We start from the raw sequence: 20,779 nt of genomic DNA, 5'->3' as shown, positions 1-20,779 counted from the left end.
CAGATCCAAGAGATCATCAAGAAGACCAAGAAGCTCAAGAAGACAGTTCGGCTATGGAGAAGAAAAGCATGGAGATTGCGCAGATCATGAGCAGCTAAGCTTTTTTTTCTGGTTCAAGGGGGGAGGTTCGATTGTGTCATTGTGAGGTTCTGTAGTTACTTTATTTTCTTGCTTTCTAATTCAAGTATTCATTGATTCTTGTGCATATTTTTATTGGACATTGATGTTAATTAGTTTGACAAACTAAATTAATGTTGATTTTCCTACTGCTATCCATGATTTCGGTGATCCGTAATTGTCACGAATAATGGTACAAGTAGCAATTAGGTTGATATCTTTTTGGGTCAATTGTTCGTGACCGCCTTTGACCAATGTTTTAACATGGTTCAACCTAAAGGAATCGATGGAACAAGATTCAGTAATTGCAGCTATCTCAATTATTGTTATTTTGGTTTAACTGTTTTCACAATTCTTAATGCTATCACTGTTTAACATGGACGCTATCATACCCAGTTGAGTGGTGATAAGTGTTGATCAAATGCTGGGTTTGGTCAACTGAATTAGGAAAACACAAGGTTTATTATGGCTATCCTAATAAATCTAAGGTTAAATGCTTGAATTGCAAGAATGTTGAAATCTACCTAGGATCGATGGCCAATTGATTCAACCCGAACCCTTGAACCAGAATTCGGTAAGACTAATTTTCTCTTGTTTAAGTTGCTATTTATTTTATTTTTCTTTTAATTTTAGTATTTAAATTCTCTCACTCAATTATATTACCCATTCGGCTAAGAGATTATTGATTTGCTCCCTGTGGGATTCGACCTAAAACAACTTTTACTGCAAATATTTTATTGTGGGACTAGTAATAATTTTGAGGGCTTCGACAACCCATCAAAATTTTGGCACCGTTGCCGGGGAGCAACGTTAGTTTCTTAGCTATTACCTTCATTTTGTTAACCTTCTTGTTTTATGACTCGTGCTTTTCAACGAGGTGAAGTACAACCCTGAAATTGAGAGGACCACCCGTCGTTTAAGGAAGGAGGCTTAGCAAAGGAAGGATCGTTCACCAAAAAGGGTGAACTCAGATTGCGTATTGCCCACTTGTGATTTTCCCATCTTCGAAGAAGGAGAAAGAATGGCTGACAGAGAGAGGATATTGAGGGAGTTGGCTGCACCGATTATGAACCAACAGCCCTTATGCATCACGTACCCCACTATTGAGGTAGCTTTTGAATTGAAACCTGGTTTGATACAATTATTGCCTATATTTCATGGTTTTCCAGGAGAGGACCCTCATAAATATCTAAAAGAATTCCATGTCGTTTGTGTTAGACAGTTTTGTATGCCCTTAGCTTCAATCAGAATGATGTACTTTATGAGTTTATTGTAAATGAATAAAGATACATATTTGATTCATGTCCCCTTGGTATGTTTCTGTGTAATACCCTTAAACTAGACACTTAATGAGACTCGTGGTAGTTTAGAATGTTCACAGCTAGTGGGTCGGTCTGGGGAGATCTATCTTGACAAGGCTGACACTGTAGTGCCACCAAGTCGGTTGGGGTGGCCTGTCTCAGCTACCAGGGTGAGACCCTAGGCACATACAGTGTAGGATTAATTGAATCTTTGAACTGGACCAGATTTCCAGTATTGCCCTGGACCTTGGAGATTGATGGGCAAAACTGGAAAGTTACACCCGACCCTTAGACTCGATTATGAAACTGCACTAGGTGTCGGATTTTACACCCGACCCTTAGACTCGATTATGAAACTGCAGTAGGTGTCGGATTGGGCTATCTTTGATGTACCAATCAGTGAGATCCTTAGCGGGGGTCAAAACCTGGGTATGTTGGGACAGTTCGAGAATTCATCTGAGTGGGTGATCATAGTGACAGGATCAGCCCCTTTGTCGGACAAAGGTAATGATCGGGGATGCACTCTCACTGATGGAAACCAAGACTGCTGGCAGCCGATTTCAACCGTTGAGATTTGTTTTGAAAAATATATTATATATAAGATATAAAAGTATATATATGGTTTCTAAAATGTTTGCAAGAAGGTTTTAATTCCCGGGATCCATATTTGATTCAGTAATTGCAGTTATCTCAATTATTGTTATTTTGGTTTAACTGTTTTCACAATTCTTAATGCTATCACTGTTTAACATGGACGCTATCGTACCCAGTTGAGTGGTGATAAGTGTTGATCGAATGTTGGGTTTGATCAACTGAATTAGGAAAACACAAGGTTTATTATGGCTATCGTAATAAATCTAAGGTTAATTGCTTGATTTGCAAGAATGTAGAAATGTACCTAGGATCGATGGCCAATCGATTCAACCCGAACCCTTGAACCAGAATTCGGTAAGACTGATTTTCTCTTGTTTAAGTTGCTATTTATTTTCTTTTCTTTTAATTTCAGTATTTAAATTCTCTCACTCAATTACATTACCCATTCGGCTAAGATTTTATTGATTTGATCCCTGTGGGATTCGACATAGAACCACTTTTACTGCAAATGTTTTATTGTGGGACTAGTAATAATTTTGAGGGCTTCGACAACCCATCACCTTGATATAATTTAGGGGAGGGGCTGTTACAACTACTTGGAGTTATCTCTAAAATGGATAATACAGGTTAGTTCTAAATTGATCATATCCTATCTTATCTTATCTCTTATCTAATGATCTCAATCTTCTTTAACTTTCTATAATTACATTTAGAATTCAATTCTAAGAGCACTATGGATTCTTGAATTCAAGTGGGCTGCTTTAATAAGTTGGGCTGCTACAAGGCTTTTCTACGAATTGGGCTTCAGTAATGAGCTAGGCTTTACTATGGATCCACTTCGACTTTGGGCCCGAGTTTTACTTCGGTGCGGGCCGAATCTATCAAAACCCAAAACATGAAAATTGTAGATCTCGCTCTTATCCTTGCAGTGCATCTTGAATCAGCCCAATCAAAGCTCGGATATGAGAGTTAGGCCCAGATTACTGAATGGTGCTAAAATTGTGAAAACCATCCGATTAGCCTTGTTTTCCCTGAATCAAAATACCCGAGTGATGAGTCCAATTTAATGTAAATTAAGTATAAAAATGCTGAATATCAGAGATAAGAATAAGATAATTTTTATTCACATCAAATCCCCCCACACTTAAACTTTGCCCATCCTCGGGCAAGAAAAAACTCAAGCAAAAATAAAACAGGAACAATCTGACTATCTACTGATTTTTTAGGTTTTTCTCAACAAGATGCTTGTCCTCTCACATGACTTAATAATCCTTCCATTGTCCACTTCTTCCTCCTTTGTAACTCGTCAAAGAATAATCTCGAATCACCAATCCTCATGATCCTAGGTCAAATCAACAGTCTAGGGGAGAAAGCATTTCACCGCATGAACATTTTAGGACTAAAGTAAGCACCCATTGCTTTAACAATCAAAATGCAGCAAGATTCGAAATACCCTTTCATAATTTTTTTGGTCAAAACAAGGAATGTTATTACAGTAAGCTTGCTTATGCATTACATGTCCACCACTTAGCATGAGTTCAATGTATTAAAAATCAAAAGGTGAAATGGGGCTTGGGGTGAGTGCATTTTATGATCCATCTCACCCTTTTCTTTCGCTTCTAGGGATGAGTGCATTTTATACTCCATCTCATCATTTTCTTTCGTTTTTAGTGTGAGTGCATTTTATGCTCCATCTCACACTAGTTATGATTTTTTTTTTTTGGAAATGTCATCACCATTGTCAACCCTATCCATGAACTCATTATCGTGGTCTCAACATGTCTAGCAAAACAAGTTCTAGAATAATCAAGCCATGTCTGATAGTCATTTAAGCGAAAAATTAGTCAAATAGGGGTTGCAACCGTATTGAATCTTGCCTATTGATCAGTCAAAATAATGAGGTGCCTTCTATAGCCAAAAATTTCAGCTCGTCTTGCTTTCATCATTTCCTGTCTATTCCACCTAAGCACATAATTCATGATAGTTTGAAATTATTCCAAAACAAGTTTCTAAGGAGTAGAAGTTTCAAAAAGAAAGGTTAAAATAGTGATGATCGAAGCATGCTAGAGTAAATCCAGAAATTATCAATTTCCCTTAATCCCCCCACACTTAAGGTATACATTGTCCTCAATGTATATGACTTTTCATAAGATAGAAAGATTTAAGGGTACTTCCCTGAACGCCTTGTTGAGGTCCGTCAGATTTGAAATCAGCTTCTACACACAATTAAGTTCCTAAGAGAAAAACACAATCCGAATAAAAAAAAAACAGAAAATAATTGAAAAAAAAACTAAACTCAATGGGTTGCCTCCCATAAGTGCTCCTTTTAAGTTGTGAGCTTGACTTTCTCTTTTCTTTCATGGCTGTTTCAAGGAGAGAATGGACCCATGGTGGATGGGTTGTTCTCCTTCAATATAATGCTTTAAACGCTGCCCATTTACCTTGAATGTGTTTCCCTTACCATTATGCAGTTCAATCACTCCATGAGGGAATACCTTAGCCACTACAAAGGGTCCACTCCACCTGGTTTTCAACTTCCTAGGGAATAGCTTGAGACGGGAATTAAAGAGCAAAACTTTGTCTCCTTCCTTAAATTCCTTCCTTACAATACGGGAGTCATGCCATGCTTTGGTTTTTTCTTTGTAAGTCCGGGCATTCTCATATGCTTGATTCCTCCATTCCTCTATTTCGTTGAGCTAAAGCTTCCTTTTATCACCTGCATTTCTTAAATCGAAATTCAGAAATTTGGTAGCCCAGTAAGCTTTATGTTCCAGCTCAACGGGTAGATGGCATGCCTTTCCGAAGAGTAATTGATAAGGGGACATACCAATTGGGGTTTTGAATGCAGTACGGTAAGCCTAAAGTGCATCGTCTAGTTTCAAGGACCAATCTCTCCTAGATGTGGCAACCATCTTTTCCAAAATCTGTTTGAGTTCTCTATTAGAAATTTCTCTTTGGCCACTAGTCCGGGGGTGGTAGGGGGTTGCAACTCTATGCGTAACACCATACTTGTTTAACAATTGTTCGAATGGTTTGTTGTAGAAATGGTTCCCCCCATCACTTATGATAGCTCGAGGTGTTTCAAAACGAGTGAATATGATTTTTTTTATAAATTTAATGACCACCCGAGCATCATTAGTGGGATATGAACATGCTTCCACCCATTTGCTTACATATCCACAACCACAAGTATGTATGAATTATTAACAGATTTTGGAAAGGGCCCCATGAAATCAATGCCCCACACATCAAATATTTCGCAAACAAGAATATTGTTCAAGGGCATCTCGTTTTGTCGGGAGATGTTACTTATCCTTTGACAATGATCACAAGCACTTACATATGCGTAGACATCCTTGAAGAGAGAAGGCCAATAAAAACCACTTTGGAGAAGTTTTGCGGCCGTTCTTGATGCTCCATGGTGACCTCTAGCTTCTTTGTCATGGCAGAAATTTATAACACTTCGCACTTCTTTCTCAGGAATACATCTCCTTATCTTTCCGTCCCCGCATATTCTGTACAGGCAAGGTTCATCCCATAAATAATGCTTCACATCAGAGAAAAATTTCTTTCTTTGCTGATATGCCAAGTGAAGTGGCACCACCTTTCCTGCCAAAAAATTAGCCAAATCAACAAACCCAGGTTCATTGTTTCTACTAATCGCATAAAGTTGCTCATCTGGGAATTCATCATGCAATGCTGAATTATTAATATTTTCAACATAATTTTCATCCAGCCTTGATAAATGATCAGCTACTGTATTTTCACTACCCTTCTTGTCCTTAATTTCTAGATCAAATTCGTGCAACCGCAAGATCCATTGTAGTAGCCTAGGTTTTGCATCTTTTTTAGCAAGTAGATATCTCAAGGCAGCATGGTCAGTGAATACGATGACTTTAGATAAGAGCAAATAAGACCTGAATTTTTCAATAGCAAATACTATTGCAAGTAATTCCTTTTCGGTAGTGGAATAGTTTTTTTGTGCTTCATTCATGGTCCTACTTGCATAGTAAATGGTATGAAATTTCTTATTTTTTCTTTGCCCTAAAATTGCGCCCAAGGTATTATTACTTGCATCACACATGATTTCGAAGGGTAGTTCCCATACAGGGGCTGATACAATAGGAGCTTGAATCAATTTCTCCTTAAGAGTGTTAAATGCATGCAAACAGTCATCATCGAATTCAAAAGGTACATTTTTAACTAGTAGATTTGTCAAGGGTCTGGCTATTTTAGAAAAATCTTTAATGAATCACCTATAAAAACCTGCATGCCCAAGAAAACCCATAACATCCTTTAATAATTGAGGTGGAGGGATCTTTTCAATTAGTTCTACCTTAGCTTTATCCACTTCGATGCCCCTGGAAGACACTTTGTGGCCTAGAACTATTCCTTCCCTAACCATGAAATGACATTTTTCCTAGTTCAAAACAAGGTTAGATTCTTCACACCTTTGAAGTACCTTTTCTAAATTATGCAAGCATTCATCGAATGATGATCCATAAATGGAGAAATTGTCCATGAAGACTTCCATGAAGTCATCGATGAAATCACCAAATAATGACGTCATACAACGCTGGAAAGTGGCAGGTGCATTGCACAGTCCAAATGGCATTCTCCTAAATGCAAAGGTTTCATATGGGCAAGTAAAAGTGGTCTTCTCTTGATCTTCAAGTGCAATAGGTACTTGAAGATACCCGGAGTAGCCATCTAGGAAGCAATAATATTTGTACCCTGCAAGTCTCTCTATCATTTGGTCAATAAATGGCAAAGGGAAGTGATCTTTCCTAGTGGCCTCATTCAACTTCCGATAGTCTATGTACACCCTCTAGCCAATTATTGTTCTTGTGGGAATCGATTCATTATTTTCATTTAGAATTACAGTAGTCCCCGCTTTCTTTGGTACGACTTGAACAGGACTTACCCATAATGAATCAGAAATTGGGTAGATAATACCTGGTTCAAGCCATTTCAGAATTTCTATCTTTACTACCTGTTGCATTTTAGGGTTCAGCCTCCTTTGTGGTTTGCCTTGGGATTGCAGCCTTGTTCCATCAGAATTTTGTGCATGCATACCAAAGGGTTAATCCCTTTTATGTCGGCGATGCTCCATCCTATGGCCGACATATGTTGCATGAGCACTCTCACAAGCTTTTCCTCTTGGAGACCTGTCAAGTCAAAAGAGATAATTACAGGTAAGGTGGAACTTTCTCCTAAAAATATATATTTTAAATGAGAAGGTAAATGTTTAAGTTCCAAAACTGGAGGTGCTTTGATGGAGGGCAGCAATTGTTTGGTAGGGGTCGGCCCTTCTAGTGGCAGAAATTTCCCTTGTCTTGGCTTACACCCTTCCTGGCCGGCCTCCAAATAGTTCACTGCCTCCTTTGCTTCTTCCTCCATAACCTGCATAATTTTACATGAATTAGAACTGCAGTTTTCAAAGGAGTCGTCTAACTTTGGTGAGTTAATCTCAGCCGCCCAAATATCTATACAATCGATGGCATATATTTCATGTTCACTTGTGTTGGGATACTTCATAGTTTGAAATACATTAAACACCACTTCTTCACCATTGATTCTAAGAGTAAGTAGACCATTTTGTACATTAATTAAAGCATTACCGGTAGCAAGAAAGGGTCTCCCTAGAATCAATGGCATAGTATCTTCCTCCATATCCAACACAGTGAAATCAGCAGGAATGATGAAATTACCTACTTTGACTAAAACATCTTCTACTATTCCACTAGGGTATTTAATGCTACGATAAGCTAATTGCATGGTAATTGTTGTAGATGTTAGTTCATGCAATCCGAGTTTTTCAAATTCGGTATTCCCTATGGTGCAAGGTATAGAAAAACTCCCTGGATCCTTAAGCTTTGGGGGAAATTTATTTTGAAGAGTGGCTAAGCACTCTTCATTTAATTTCACCATTTCACATTCCTCCCATTTCCTTTTATTCGACATCACCTCCTTCAAGAATTTGGCATATTTTGGCATCTGTGACAATACATCCAGAAGAGGGATGTTAATATGTATTTTTTTAAACACTTCTAAAAATTTCTCAAATTGTTTATCCAAATTAGCTTTCAAAACTCTTCTGGGGTAGGGGAGAGGAAGTTTAATAGCATCTAGATTCAGTTTATGTGTACTACTCCCCTCGGCCTCTTTTTGTGAATCGACCTCTTCAGCTTTCTAATCATCATTCTAGGTCTCGCCAATTGTTTTCCCACTTCTTAGAGCAATGGCATTCACTTGCTCCCTTGGATTTTTCTCTGTGTTGCTAGGCAATCGTCCATCTTTTCTTTCTGACAGCATACTCACGATCTGCCCCACTTAAACTTCTAAGTTCTTAATAGGCGCCTCTTGATTCAAGAATCTCTTTTCATGTTCTTGAAATTTTGCTTCTGTAACATTAATGAACTTAGAAATCATTTCTTCTAAATTACCCTTCTTTTCTTGTGGGGGCGGCTGTTGTTGAAATTCCATGGGTGCTTTTTGTTGGTTGTTCTTCCATGAAAAATTTGGATGACTCCTCCACCCTGGGTTGTATGTGTTCGAATAGGGGTTGAAATTCGACTTGCCACCATGAGAAATAAAATTAGCACTTTCAGGTGAAGCAAAAGGATTACCTAATGAACAGTCAGAATTAATATGTCCTAATTGGCCACAGAAATCACATGGATTGCTAGAGGATGTATTTATTGCTGCAACATTAAGAGTATCTAATTTCTTATTCAGACTAGAAAGTTGGGCAGATAAAGCGGCAAAGGAATCGATATGGTGTACTCCCCTTCAATCAGTTCGGTCATTACTCCATTGGTAGCTGTTCGACACCATTTCTTCCACTAGGTCATACACTTCCTCTGGCGTTTTCCTCATGATTGTGCCACCTGCAACTGCATCAATGATGGAACAATAAGAGGGGGTAATACCATTATAAAATGTTTGGATTTGATGCCAAATTGGTATCCCATGGTGAAAACACTTCCTAAGCATCTCCGTGAATCGTTCCCATGCTTCATACAAGGATTCCCTCTCTAATTGAGCAAAAGTAGTGATATCATTAATTAACTTTGCTATTTTAGAGGGTGGAAAATACTTAGCCAAGAAATTTTGGGTCAAGTCATTCCAAGTGGTGATGCTTCTTGCAAGGAGTGAGTTAAGCCAATCTTTAGCTCTATCACGCAATGAAAATGGAAATAGTCTAAGCCTAATAGCATCATCGCTAACTCCATTATGTTTAAATGTATAACATATTTTTAGGAAGTTAACAATATGTGCATTAGGATCATCACTTGGTAACCCACTAAATTGAATACTCGTCTGAATCATTTGGATAATTACAGGCTTGATTTCGAAATTATTGGCCTGAATTATGGGCTTGCAAATGCTGGAGGTAGCCCCATCAATTGTTGGACAAGTATAGTCCAAAAGGGTGCGATTTGCTTCTGCCATATCTTCCTCAATTAAACCAAAATAACAATAATTGAGATAACTGCAATTACTGAATCTTGTTCCATCAATTCCTTTAGGTTGAACCATGTTAAAACATTGGACAAAGGCTGTCACGAACAATTGACCCAAAAAGATATCAACCTAATTGCTACTTGTACCATTATTCATGACAGTTACGGATCACCGAAATCATGGATAGCAATAGGAAAATCAACATTAATTCAGTTTGTCAAACTAATTAACATTAACATCCAATAAAAATGTGCACAAGAACCAATGAATACTTGAATTAAAAAGCAAAAAAATAAATTAACTACAGAACCTCACAATGGCATAATCGAACCTCCCCCCTTGAACCAGAAAAAGAAGTTCAGCTACTCATGATCTGCGAAACCGCCATGCTCTGCTTCTCCATGGCTGAACTGCTCTCTTGAGTTTCTTGAGTTGCTTGGTGATCTCTTGGATCAGGGAGTGAGTGATGCTAGAGTTGGTTCACCCCCCTCTTTATATAGCAAAAGGAGAGGGCTATTTTCCAACTCCTTCTAGGAGATCATCTTATCTTTAGGGAGTCTTCATCTTCTTTGAACTAATTCTATCCTATCTCTTATCTAATGATCTAATCTCAATTTTCTTATCTTTCTAGGATTACATTCAAGACTTTAGATTTGATAAGACTCTCTCCTTGGAGGTTACTTTCGAAATTTGGACTCTTAACTCTTGAATTCGAGTTGGGCTGCTTCAAAACTTGGGTTGTTTCAAGGTACTTCTGCGAGTTGGGCTTAAGTTGGGCTACGAACTTGCTCCGACTTCGGGCTCCTTTTCGTACTCGATGCGGGCTGAATCTGTCAAAAGGCAAAACATAAAATTTGTGGGCCTTCCTTTCATCTTTCTAATTCTTCTTGAATTGTCCAATTCGGAGTCCAGAATTGAGAGTTAGGCCTAGATTACTGACAGTCGCCGAAATTGTGCAAAATTATCCGATTTGCCCTATTTTCTTCCAATTGCCTTTTTTATTGCCCTGAATCGAATTACAAGAGTAATGAGTTCATTTAAATGTTAAAATAATGTAAAAAGATGAAAATTAGGGGACAAAAGAGGGTTCTTTTCAGCCTCATCAAATCCCCCCACACTTAAACTTTGCCCGTCCTCGGGCAAGGCAAAACTCAAGCAAAACAAGAGAACCTAACTATTGAATCTCTCTTCTTTTTCTCTATACAAGGCCTGGTCCAATGCATGCTTCAATCCAGTCTTGGTAACCTTCCCCTTTTCGTCTCTTTCTCCCCTTTTTCTTGTCCAAGAGTGATCGCAAATCACCATTCCTCGTGGTCCCAAGTTAAATCGATAGTCAAGGAGACAAGCCTTCCCGGGCTGAAACTCCTTGGACTGTATGCACGGGTGCTCATTGCTTTTAACAAACCAATTCGGCCAGATTCAATTACATTTCTTTAAATCAAAACAAAGTGTGCTTTTTGCCATAAGCTTGCTATGTATCACATCTTCACCTCTTAGTATGAATTCCAAGGATCTAAAGGTGAGAATGAGGTTGGGGTTCTAGGGTGAGTGCATTTTATGCTCCATCTCACCCTTGCTTTTGTTTCTAGATGTGAGTGCATTTTATGCTCCATCTCACATTAGTCATGATTTTTTTTTTTTTTAGCACAAGAATCACAGGGTCTCGCCACCTGATCCATAAATTCATTGATTGTGGTCTCAATCTGCCTAACACAACAAGTTCTAGAATAATCAAACCATGTTTGACAGATATTTAAGCATCTTGCCTATTGATCGATTAAAATCATGAGGTACCATATGCAGCCAAGAACAATTCAGTTAGTCATGCTTGCATCCTATCCTATCTATTCAGCCTAGGCACATGATTCCTGATAAGTTGAAATCATTCAAGGATAAGCTTCCAGGGAATAGAGTTTCCAAAAGCAAGGTTAAGAAGAGATGATCGAAGCATGCTAGGGTTTTCCGTCAGATTTCCCTAATCCCCCCACACTTAAGTTGTACATTGTCCCCAATGTATGTGATTATGCATAAAGTATAAAGATTTGGGGGTACTTCCCTGTTTGTCTTGTTGGGTTCCTGCTAAACACACAAAAAAAAAATCAAAACTTAAACAAAATAACAAAAAATCACAATGGGTTGCCTCCCACAAGCGCAATTGTTTAACGTCGTTATGCTTGACGTTCTCCTCTACTTCTTTAATCCAATGAATACCGAGGAATGTCCAACCGGATGTCTACCATAGAGGAGACATTTGCATCCTCGTGGAACAACTTCAATCGATGCCCATTCACATTGAAGATCTTACCTGTGTCGAGACTTTTTATCTCTACTGCACCATAAGGGAATACATTAGTCACACTAAAAGGACCCATCCATCTGGAACGCAGCTTACCTGGATGAGTTGGAGGGGAGAGTTGTATAGTAAGACCTTTTGTCCAACATTAAATTGTTTTCCTAAGAGTACATTGTCACGGAACAATTTGGTGTTTTCTTTGTAGATTCTTGTGTTAGACAGTTTTGTATGCCCTTAGCTTCAATCAAGAATGATGTACTTTATGAATTTATTGTAAATGAATAAAAGTACATATTTGATTCATGTTCCCTTGGTATGTTTCTGTGTAATACCCTTAAACTGGACACTTAATGAGACTCGTGTTAGTTTAAAATGTTCACAGCCAGTGGATCAGTCCGGGGAGACCTATCCTGACAAGGCTGACACTGTAGTGCCACCAAGTCGGTTGGGGTGGCCTGTCTTAGCTGCCAGGGTGAGACCCTAGGCACATATAGTGTAGGATTAATAGAGCTTTTGAATCGGACCAGATTTTGCAGTATTGCCCTGGACCTTGGAGATAGATGGGCAAAACTGGAAAGTTACACCTAACCCCTAGACTCGATTATGATACTACACTAGATGTCGGATTGGGCTGTCTTTGATGTACCAATCAGAGAGATCCTTAGCAAGGGTCAAAACCTGGGTATGTTGGGACAATCTGAGAATTCATCTGAATGGGTGATCATAGTGAAAGGATCAGCCCCTTTGTCCGACAAAAGTAATGATCGGGGATGCACTCTCTCTAATGGAAACCAAGACTGCCGGCAGCCGATTTCAACCGTTGAGATTTGTTTTTTGCGAAGTATATTTTATATGAGATATAAAAGTACATATTATGGTTTCTAAAATGTTTGCAAAAGGTTTTAATTCCTGGGATCCATATAAGTAGAGAGTGCAACACTGTTCCTTGCAGCCGAGGGAGAGGTCCTCTCTTGTCGGGCAGTGTATGGTCATTATGGGCTAATCTTGAACCAGGTTCAAATCTTGAACCAATTTGTTTCCTAATTTAGTTGACCAAACCCAGCATTCGATCAACACTTATCACCACTCAACTGGGTACAATAGATAGCATTAAGATTTGTGAAAACAATTAAACCAAAATAACAATAATTGAGATAACTGCAATTACTGAATCTTGTTCCATCAATTCCTTTAGGTTGAACCATGTTAAAACATTGGACAAAGGCTGTCACGAACAATTGACCCAAAAAGATATCAACCTAATTGCTACTTGTACCATTATTCATGACAGTTACGGATCACCGAAATCATGGATAGCAATAGGAAAATCAACATTAATTCAGTTTGTCAAACTAATTAACATTAACATCCAATAAAAATGTGCACAAGAACCAATGAATACTTGAATTAAGAAGCAAGAAAAGCAACAAACAGGGGTCCAAGGGTATACAGATGCCGATTTCCAGTCGGACCCAGATGATAGAAAGTCCACATCTGGATATGTTTTCACGATAGGATCGTGTGTTGTTTGCTGGAAAAGCAACAAACAGGGGTCCACTGCAGACTCCACGACCGAGGCCGAGTACATTGCCGCAAGTGAGGCTGCCAAAGAAGCCGTCTGGATGAGAAAATTCGTTCACGAGTTGGGAGTAGTTCCGTCCAGCACATCACCCATACCATTGTTGTGACACAACAATGGAGCCATTGCTCAGGCTAAGGAGCCACGAGCCCACTCGAAGTCGAAGCACATCGATAGGAAGTACCACGTACTGCGGGAGATTGTTGGTAGAGGGGACATCCTGATTCAGAAGGTAGCGTCAGCGGAAAATGTAGCAGACCCATTGACGAAGCTACTATCACAGAAAGTGTGTGAGAAACACGTGGAAAGCATGGGACTCCGGCTAGTATCTGATTGGACCTAAGTGCAAGTGGGAGCTGTTAGACAGTTTTGTACGCCCTTAGCTTCAATCAGAATGATGTACTTTATGAGTTTATTGTAATTGAATAAAAGTGCATATTTGATTCATGTTCCCTTGGTATGTTTCTGTGTAATACCCTTAAACTGGACACTTAATGAGACTCGTGTTAGTTTAGAATGTTCACAGCTAGTGGATCGGTCTGGGGAGACCTATCCTGACAAGGTGGACATTGTGGTGCCACCAAGTCGGTTGGGGTTGCCTGTCTCAGCTGCCAAGGTGAGACCCTAGGCACATACAGTGTAGGATTAATTGAATCTTTGAACTGCACCAGATTTCCAGTATTTTCTTGGACCTTTGAGATTGATGGGCGAAACTGGAAAGTTACACCCGACCCCTAGACTCGATTATAATACTGCACTAGGTGTCGGACTGGACTGTCTTTGATGTACCATTCAGTGAGATCATTAGTGGGGGTCAAAACCTGGGTATGTTGGGACAGTCTGAGAATTCATCTAAGTTGGTGATCAAAGTGACAGGATCAGCCCCTTTGTCGGACAAAGGTAATGATCGGGGATGCACTCTCACTGATGGAAAAAACAGAGTTCTTGGAGAAGAACATTGCTGATTCTGCTCCATCCTACACTATGCCATCTTTAGTGGAAGCAGATTTTGGATCCTTCCTTGGGCGTGAACACCTCCATTAGGAGATACAGTTTCTCCGTATCAGGTATAATTCTCTCCTACTCCTTTTGGTTCAGATCTGGTTCAGTTTATGGTTCAAGAATGATCCTTGAAAATATGATTTTCTAAATAGGGAATGCGATTCCCAGTTGAAGGGAGAAAAATTTTTGAAATTCGCCCCCATATTCCGCAATCTTTGGGCGTCCATGGGATGGATCTCTCATCCCTTCACCTACTTGAACCATAATCGAACCAGATCTGAACCAAAAGGAAAATGGAGGATTATACCTGATCCGGAGAAGCAGTATCTCCCAAAATTGGTGTTCACGCCCAAAGAGGACACCAAGATCCGCTCCTGCTGAAGATGACACAGTTGTAGGTGGAACGGAACCAGCAGAGTGCGTCCTACACACTGGATCCTTCTCAAGAACCCTCTAGAAACTCTGAGCACCAAATCTTTTGCAGTCTTTTCTGCAAGACTGATGTCAAGAATTGATTTCTTGATTTCTTTCTTCTGCATAGATCAAATCTTGCAAGAAGGAATGGCGGCGGCTGGAGGAGAACTCCTGGGACGAAGATGGCTGAATTGCTTCTCTTCTCTCTAGAGTGTGTATGAGATCTAATCTCAGTTCATAGGATGCTTTCTTGCTTGAACCCTTGGCTCGAAATCTGATATTTTTTCTCTTAGGGTTTCTCGTCTTTTCTTCTTGATTAAGAAACCCCCTAATTAGGAGTTATCCCAATCCAAATCAGTATTTGGATAGGGGATTATCTTAATCCCATCTGTAGATTAAGTTAGCTTACTCCTGATCTTATCAGGAGGTTACTAGATTCAAATCTGATTTGAATTTGGTCTCCCAGAGTGGATAAGGGTAAAGGCCCAATCCTTTTACTAACATTAATCTCAAATTCGCCCCATAGATGGGTGATTATATCAGCCCAGCTCGAAATGGGCTTTTGGCCCATTAAGTGTTCAATGCTTAACTAGTTTACAATCTGCTGCCAAGTTGGGCTTCCTTGTATGGCGTGGGACCCAAGCATTGATCTATACTCCAGCCACATGGGTTCGGCCCAGCCTTTATTACAAGGCCCAGCCGACTTCACTGAAAAGCTCAGTGAACTCCTGAGCCCATCACATGGACCCTATGGGCCCAACATTTACATTAAGTGGTCCCTGGGCCAAGCCATCTTATAAAAACCTAGGGACTGTGGGTAGATGCAAGATTAGCCCATCAGGTATTATCCTAAATGGTCTTACACTTAACCTCTCAGCCCTTAATGATCAAGCACTGCCCGACAAGAGAGGACCTCTCCCTCGGCTGCAAGCAATAGTGATGCATTCTCCACTCACATGGATCCCAAGAATTAAAACCATTTGCAAACATTTTGAAACCATACAAATATATATGTATATGTATATATTAATTTTGCAAAACAAAATTCCAACGATTGAAATCAACTGCCGGCAGTTTGGTTTCCATCAGAGAGAGTGCATTCCCGATCATTGCCTTTGTCCGACAAAGGGGCTAATCCTATCACTATGATCACCCACTCAGATGAATTCTCAAACTGTCCCAACATACCCAGGTTTTGATCCCCACTAAGGATCTCACTGATTAGCATATCATAGACAGCCCGATCCGACACCCAGTGAAGTATCATAATCGAGTCTAGGGGTCAGGTGTAACTTTCCAGTTTTGCCCATCTGTCTCAAAGGTCCAGGGCAATACTGGAAATTTGGTTCGGTTCAAGGATTCGAGTAATCCCATACTGCATGTGCCTTGGGTCTTACCCTGGTGGCCGAGACAGGCCATCCCAACACTTGGTGGCACACCAGTATCAGCCTTGGCAGGATAAATCTCCCCAGACTTATCCAACGGCTGTGAACATTTAAAACTTACACGAGTCTCTATAAGTGTCTAGTTTGAGGGTCTTACACAGAATTATACCTAACAACATGAATCAAACATGCACATTATTTATTTACACTAAATATCAAAAGTACATCAATTAGATTGAAGCTAAGGGCATACAAAACTGTCTAACATTTTCAGCTCCCTTTCGATCCTTGATCTCTAAATCGAACTCTTGGAGCAAAAGTATCTCTAAGGGCATACAATCACTTTAGAGCCAAGCAAATATGATCTAAATTTGTCTAAAGCAAACACAATAGCTAATATCTCTTTTTCAGTGGTTGTGTAATTGCTCTATGCAGCATTCAGCTTTTTGGAAGCATAGTAGATGACGTGGTTTTTCCCATCAATTGGCTGACCTAGAACCGCCCCTACCGCAAAGTTGTTCGCATCTGCCATGATCTCAAAGGGCAAGTTCCAATCCGGTGGTTGAATGATGGGTGCAATTGTCAATAAATTTTTCAGCTTATCGAATGCTTCCCTGCACTCATTAGCAAAATCGAAAGGCATATCTTTTTGCAACAACTTGGACAATGGTAGGGCAATCCTTGAAAAATCTTTGATGAACCTGCAATAAAAACCTGCATGTCCAAGGAATGAACGAACCTCCCTAAAATTTGTAGGGTAGGGTAAGCTCACAATTAAATCAATTTTAGCCTTATCAACCTCTATTCCTCTTGCTGAAATTACATGTGCCAACACAATGCCTTCCTTCACCATGAAGTGGCATTTTTCATAGTTTAAGACAAGATTTGTTTCAACACATCGATTCAGAATTTTGCTTAACTTATTTAGGCAGTCATCAAATGAATCACCATAAACAGTAAAATCATCCATAAACACTTCAATGCATTTTTCAATAAAATCAGAAAATATACTCATCATGCATCTTTGAAAGGTGTCTGGAGCATTACACAAACTGAAAGGCATTCGTCTGTAGGCAAAGGTGCTGAATGGGCAAGTAAATGTTGTTTTCTCTTGGTCCTCCTGTGCAATAACAATCTGGTAATAACCTAAGAAACCGTCAAGAAAACAAAAGAGAGACTTACCTGCTAATCGCTCTAGCATCTGATCGATAAAGGGTAAGGGGAAATGGTCCTTTCGAGTGGCCAAGTTAAGTTTTCGAAAATCTATTACCATTCGCCAGCCACTTTGTACCCTCATGGGAATTAGTTCATTATTTTGATTTTTTACTACAGTAATCCCAGTTTTCTTAGGTACAACATGAATAGGACTTACTCATTTACTGTCTAAGATTGGATAAATTATCCCTTCATCTAACAGTTTAAGCACTTCTTTCAGTACTACCTCATTCATTACCGGGTTGAGTTTTCCTCGTGGTTCCCTAACCGGTTTGGCACCATCTTCCAAAAGGATCCTATGCATGCAAATCGAGGGGCTGACCCCCTTTATTTCGGCTAGGGTCCAGCCGATCGCAGCCTTACGATCCTTTAGGACTCTGATGAGCCTCTCCTCTTGCTTCTCAGTCAACCCTTTTGCAATGATTATGGGCAGTGTCTCCTTTTCACCCAAGTATGCATATTTCAAATGATCAGGCAGGGTCTTCAGTTCCAGCTTCGGAGCCTGCAAAATAGAAGGCAGCAATTTTGTGTGAGAAATCTTCAATTGAATATCAGAATTACATACCTCTTGTTCCAGTTCCGTAGTGCCATAGGATGCATCGAACTCCTCTTCCTTGTCCGATTGTCCCTTATATTCTAGCTCATCACCCATGTCTTCCTCTCCAAAGACTTCCTACACAATCAATCAATGGTGTCAATAGAGCAGATCAAATGACATTCACTAGGATATTTCATTGCTTAAAAAATATTAAATTTTACAATTTCTCCGTCAAACTCGACGGAGAGGGTACCCTCGTCCACATCTATTTTGGTCTTGGTCATTTTCATGAATGGCCGGCCTAATAGAAGTGGGGCTGAACTCGTGGTTGTGTCCTCTTCCATCTTCAGGATGTAAAAATCAGCTGGAAAGATCAAATCGTTAACCTACACCAATACATCCTCAACAATCCCCTCAGGGTAGGCATTAGAACGATCAACTAATTGAATAACCACTCTAGTTTCCTTCAAGGGACCTAGTTTCAATGCACAGTAAATCGAGTATGGCAAGACATTAATAGATGCACCTAAGTCTAGCATGGCACGCTCGATTCGTTTGTTACCAATCACACAGGGTAGGATAAACATACCAGGATTAGCCCATTTTTCTGGCAGGGTCCTCTTGATCACGGCTGAAACGTTCTCCCCAACTCTTACCTTTTCATCAATTCGCAGCCTCCTCTTGTTAGTGCATAATTCTTTTAAAAATTTGGCATATTTTGCGATTTGTTTTATTGCATCTAACAAGGGGATGTTGATCTCCACCTTCTTGAAGGTTTCCAGCACTTCTTGCTCTTATTCCTCCTTCTTGGACTTTTCCAACCTGCTAGGAAAAGGAGGTACAACAGCATTAGTAACTTTAGGAAGAGGGGGGTCGGATGTTACCTCAATGGGGCTGTCGTTTGACCCTTGTCTTTCCTCTTCCTTGGCTGCCTTCGATGGTGAGCTTGGTTGGGGTTGCAACTCTCTTCCACTTCTCAGCATCACCGCACTTGCATTCTCTTTTGGGTTAACTACCATTTGTGAGGGTAGTTTCCTGGAACTCTGCGCCTCCAACTTGCTAATGGAAGTGGCAAGTTGGCTGATTTGGTTCCCCAAATTCTGAATGCTAGCTCTTGTTTCCTGTTGAAATTGCTGAGTATTAGTAGCTAGAGCCTTAACTATATCATCTAAGGACATACCTGAATTCGGGGGTTGGCCTTGCGCCGTGATGGGTGCCGAAAACTGGGGCTGCCAACTGAAAAACTGGGGCTGGTATTTCTGTTGTCCTCCTTGGTTCCCGTAACTTAAATTTGGATGATCTCTCCACCCCGGATTGTAATAATTGGAGTAGGGATCATACTTTCGTTGGGGCTGCCCCGGGAATCCTCCTACGGCATTTACTTGCTGCATCGATCCATCTTGTAATGATGGACACATGTCCATAGGATGACCAGGGATCGAATAGATACCACACACCCTGGTTGTTTGTAATTGCTCTACAGCAAGTTACTTAACCAAAACTGTTAAATCTGAAATCTGATTTTCTAAATTGACATGGCTTACCTCATTAACCTGTCTAGTGGTGCCATCTACCCTTGCACCGAACTGCTGTGAATTTTCGGCCATGATGGAAATTAATTCCCTGGCCGCTTCGGGTGTCTTGTTCACTAAGGCTCCTCCACTAGCTGCATCGACCATACTTCTATCCATGGGTTGAAGCCCTACATAGAAGTATTGGATCAAAAGTTGTTCGGGTATTTGGTGGTGTGGACAACTAGAAACAAGTTGTATAAATCTTTCCCAATATTCATATAGCGTCTCACTACCAAATTGTCGAACTCCACATATTTCTTTTCTTATATTTGCAGCCCGGGATGCAGAAAAATATTTGTCCAAAAATATCCTATTCATCTCATCCCATGTGCGTATTGAACTGGGAGGAAGAATATACAACCAATCCTTTGTTTTATCATGTAAAGTAAATGGAAAGGCTATAAGTTCTACCTGGTTCTCGGTCATACCGTGGGGCTTCATGCTCGAACAGACGACATGGAATTCCTTTAGATGCTTATGAGGGTCCTCACCTGGAAAACCATGAAATATAGGCAGTAGTTGAATCAAACCAGATTTGAATTCAAAAGCTATCTCAAGAGTGGGATACGTTATACATAAGGATTGTTGGTTTATAATCGGTGCAGCCAACTCCCTTAATGTCCTCTCTCTGTCAGCCATTCTTTCTTCATCTTCGAAGATGGGTAGATCACAAGCAGGTAAATCACAATCTGGGTTCACCCTTTTAGGTTAATGATACTTCTTTTGCTTCGCCTCCTTCCTTAAACGACGGGTGGTCCTCTCAATTTTGAGGTTGTACTCGAGTTCACTTCATTGAGAAGCACGAGTCATAAAACAAAACAGGTTAACAAAGAGAAGGTAATAGCTAAGAAATTAAAGTTGCTCCTCGGCAACGGTGCCAAAATTTTGGTGGGTTGTCGAATTCCTCAAAATTAGTACTAGTCCCACAATCAAATAATTGCAATAAAAAGTGGTACTAGGTCGAATCCCACAGGGAGCAAATCAGTAATCTCTTAGCCGAATGGATAAAGTAATTGAGTGGGAAAATTTAATAACTAAAATTTAAAAGAATAAGAAAGCAATAACAAACTAAATGAACAAGAGAAAATCAGTCTTACCGAATTCTGGTTCAAGGGTTCGGGTTGAATCGATTGGCCATCGATCCTAGGTAAATTTCAGCATTCTTGCAATTCAAGCATTTAACCCTAGATTTATAAGGATAGCCATAATAAATCTTGTGTTTTCCTAATTCAGTTGACCAAACCCAGCATTCGATCATCACTTATCACCACTCAACTGGGTACAATAGCGTCCATGTTAA

At 39.9% G+C, this 20,779-nt stretch overlaps 1 protein-coding gene and 1 non-coding gene across 2 annotated transcripts; one reads left to right on the top strand and one right to left on the bottom strand.

The window, feature by feature from the left end:
• Window positions 1–5,181: 5,181 nt before the first annotated feature.
• Window positions 5,182–11,851, bottom strand: LOC148800601 (uncharacterized). The gene is made up of 6 exons (XM_088903799.1): window positions 11,717–11,851; window positions 7,563–8,009; window positions 7,358–7,415; window positions 7,089–7,180; window positions 6,464–6,588; window positions 5,182–5,929 (listed from the first exon to the last, which is right to left on the bottom strand). Exons 1-6 carry the CDS (start codon window positions 11,849–11,851, stop codon window positions 5,182–5,184), a joined length of 1,605 nt encoding a protein of 534 aa, XP_088759925.1.
• Window positions 8,980–9,086, top strand: LOC148800602 (small nucleolar RNA R71). Its single transcript, XR_016071081.1, has one exon. It is a non-coding gene; the product is annotated as a small nucleolar RNA R71 (small nucleolar RNA).
• Window positions 11,852–20,779: the final 8,928 nt, after the last annotated feature.

Source organism: Nelumbo nucifera, chromosome 4 (genome assembly GCF_055504915.1).
Source record: "Nelumbo nucifera cultivar China Antique chromosome 4, China Antique-T2T, whole genome shotgun sequence".
Classification (NCBI taxonomy): domain Eukaryota; kingdom Viridiplantae; phylum Streptophyta; class Magnoliopsida; order Proteales; family Nelumbonaceae; genus Nelumbo; species Nelumbo nucifera.
Note: the sequence above shows the minus strand (reverse complement) of the source record. Positions and strands in the feature narration are given on the sequence as shown.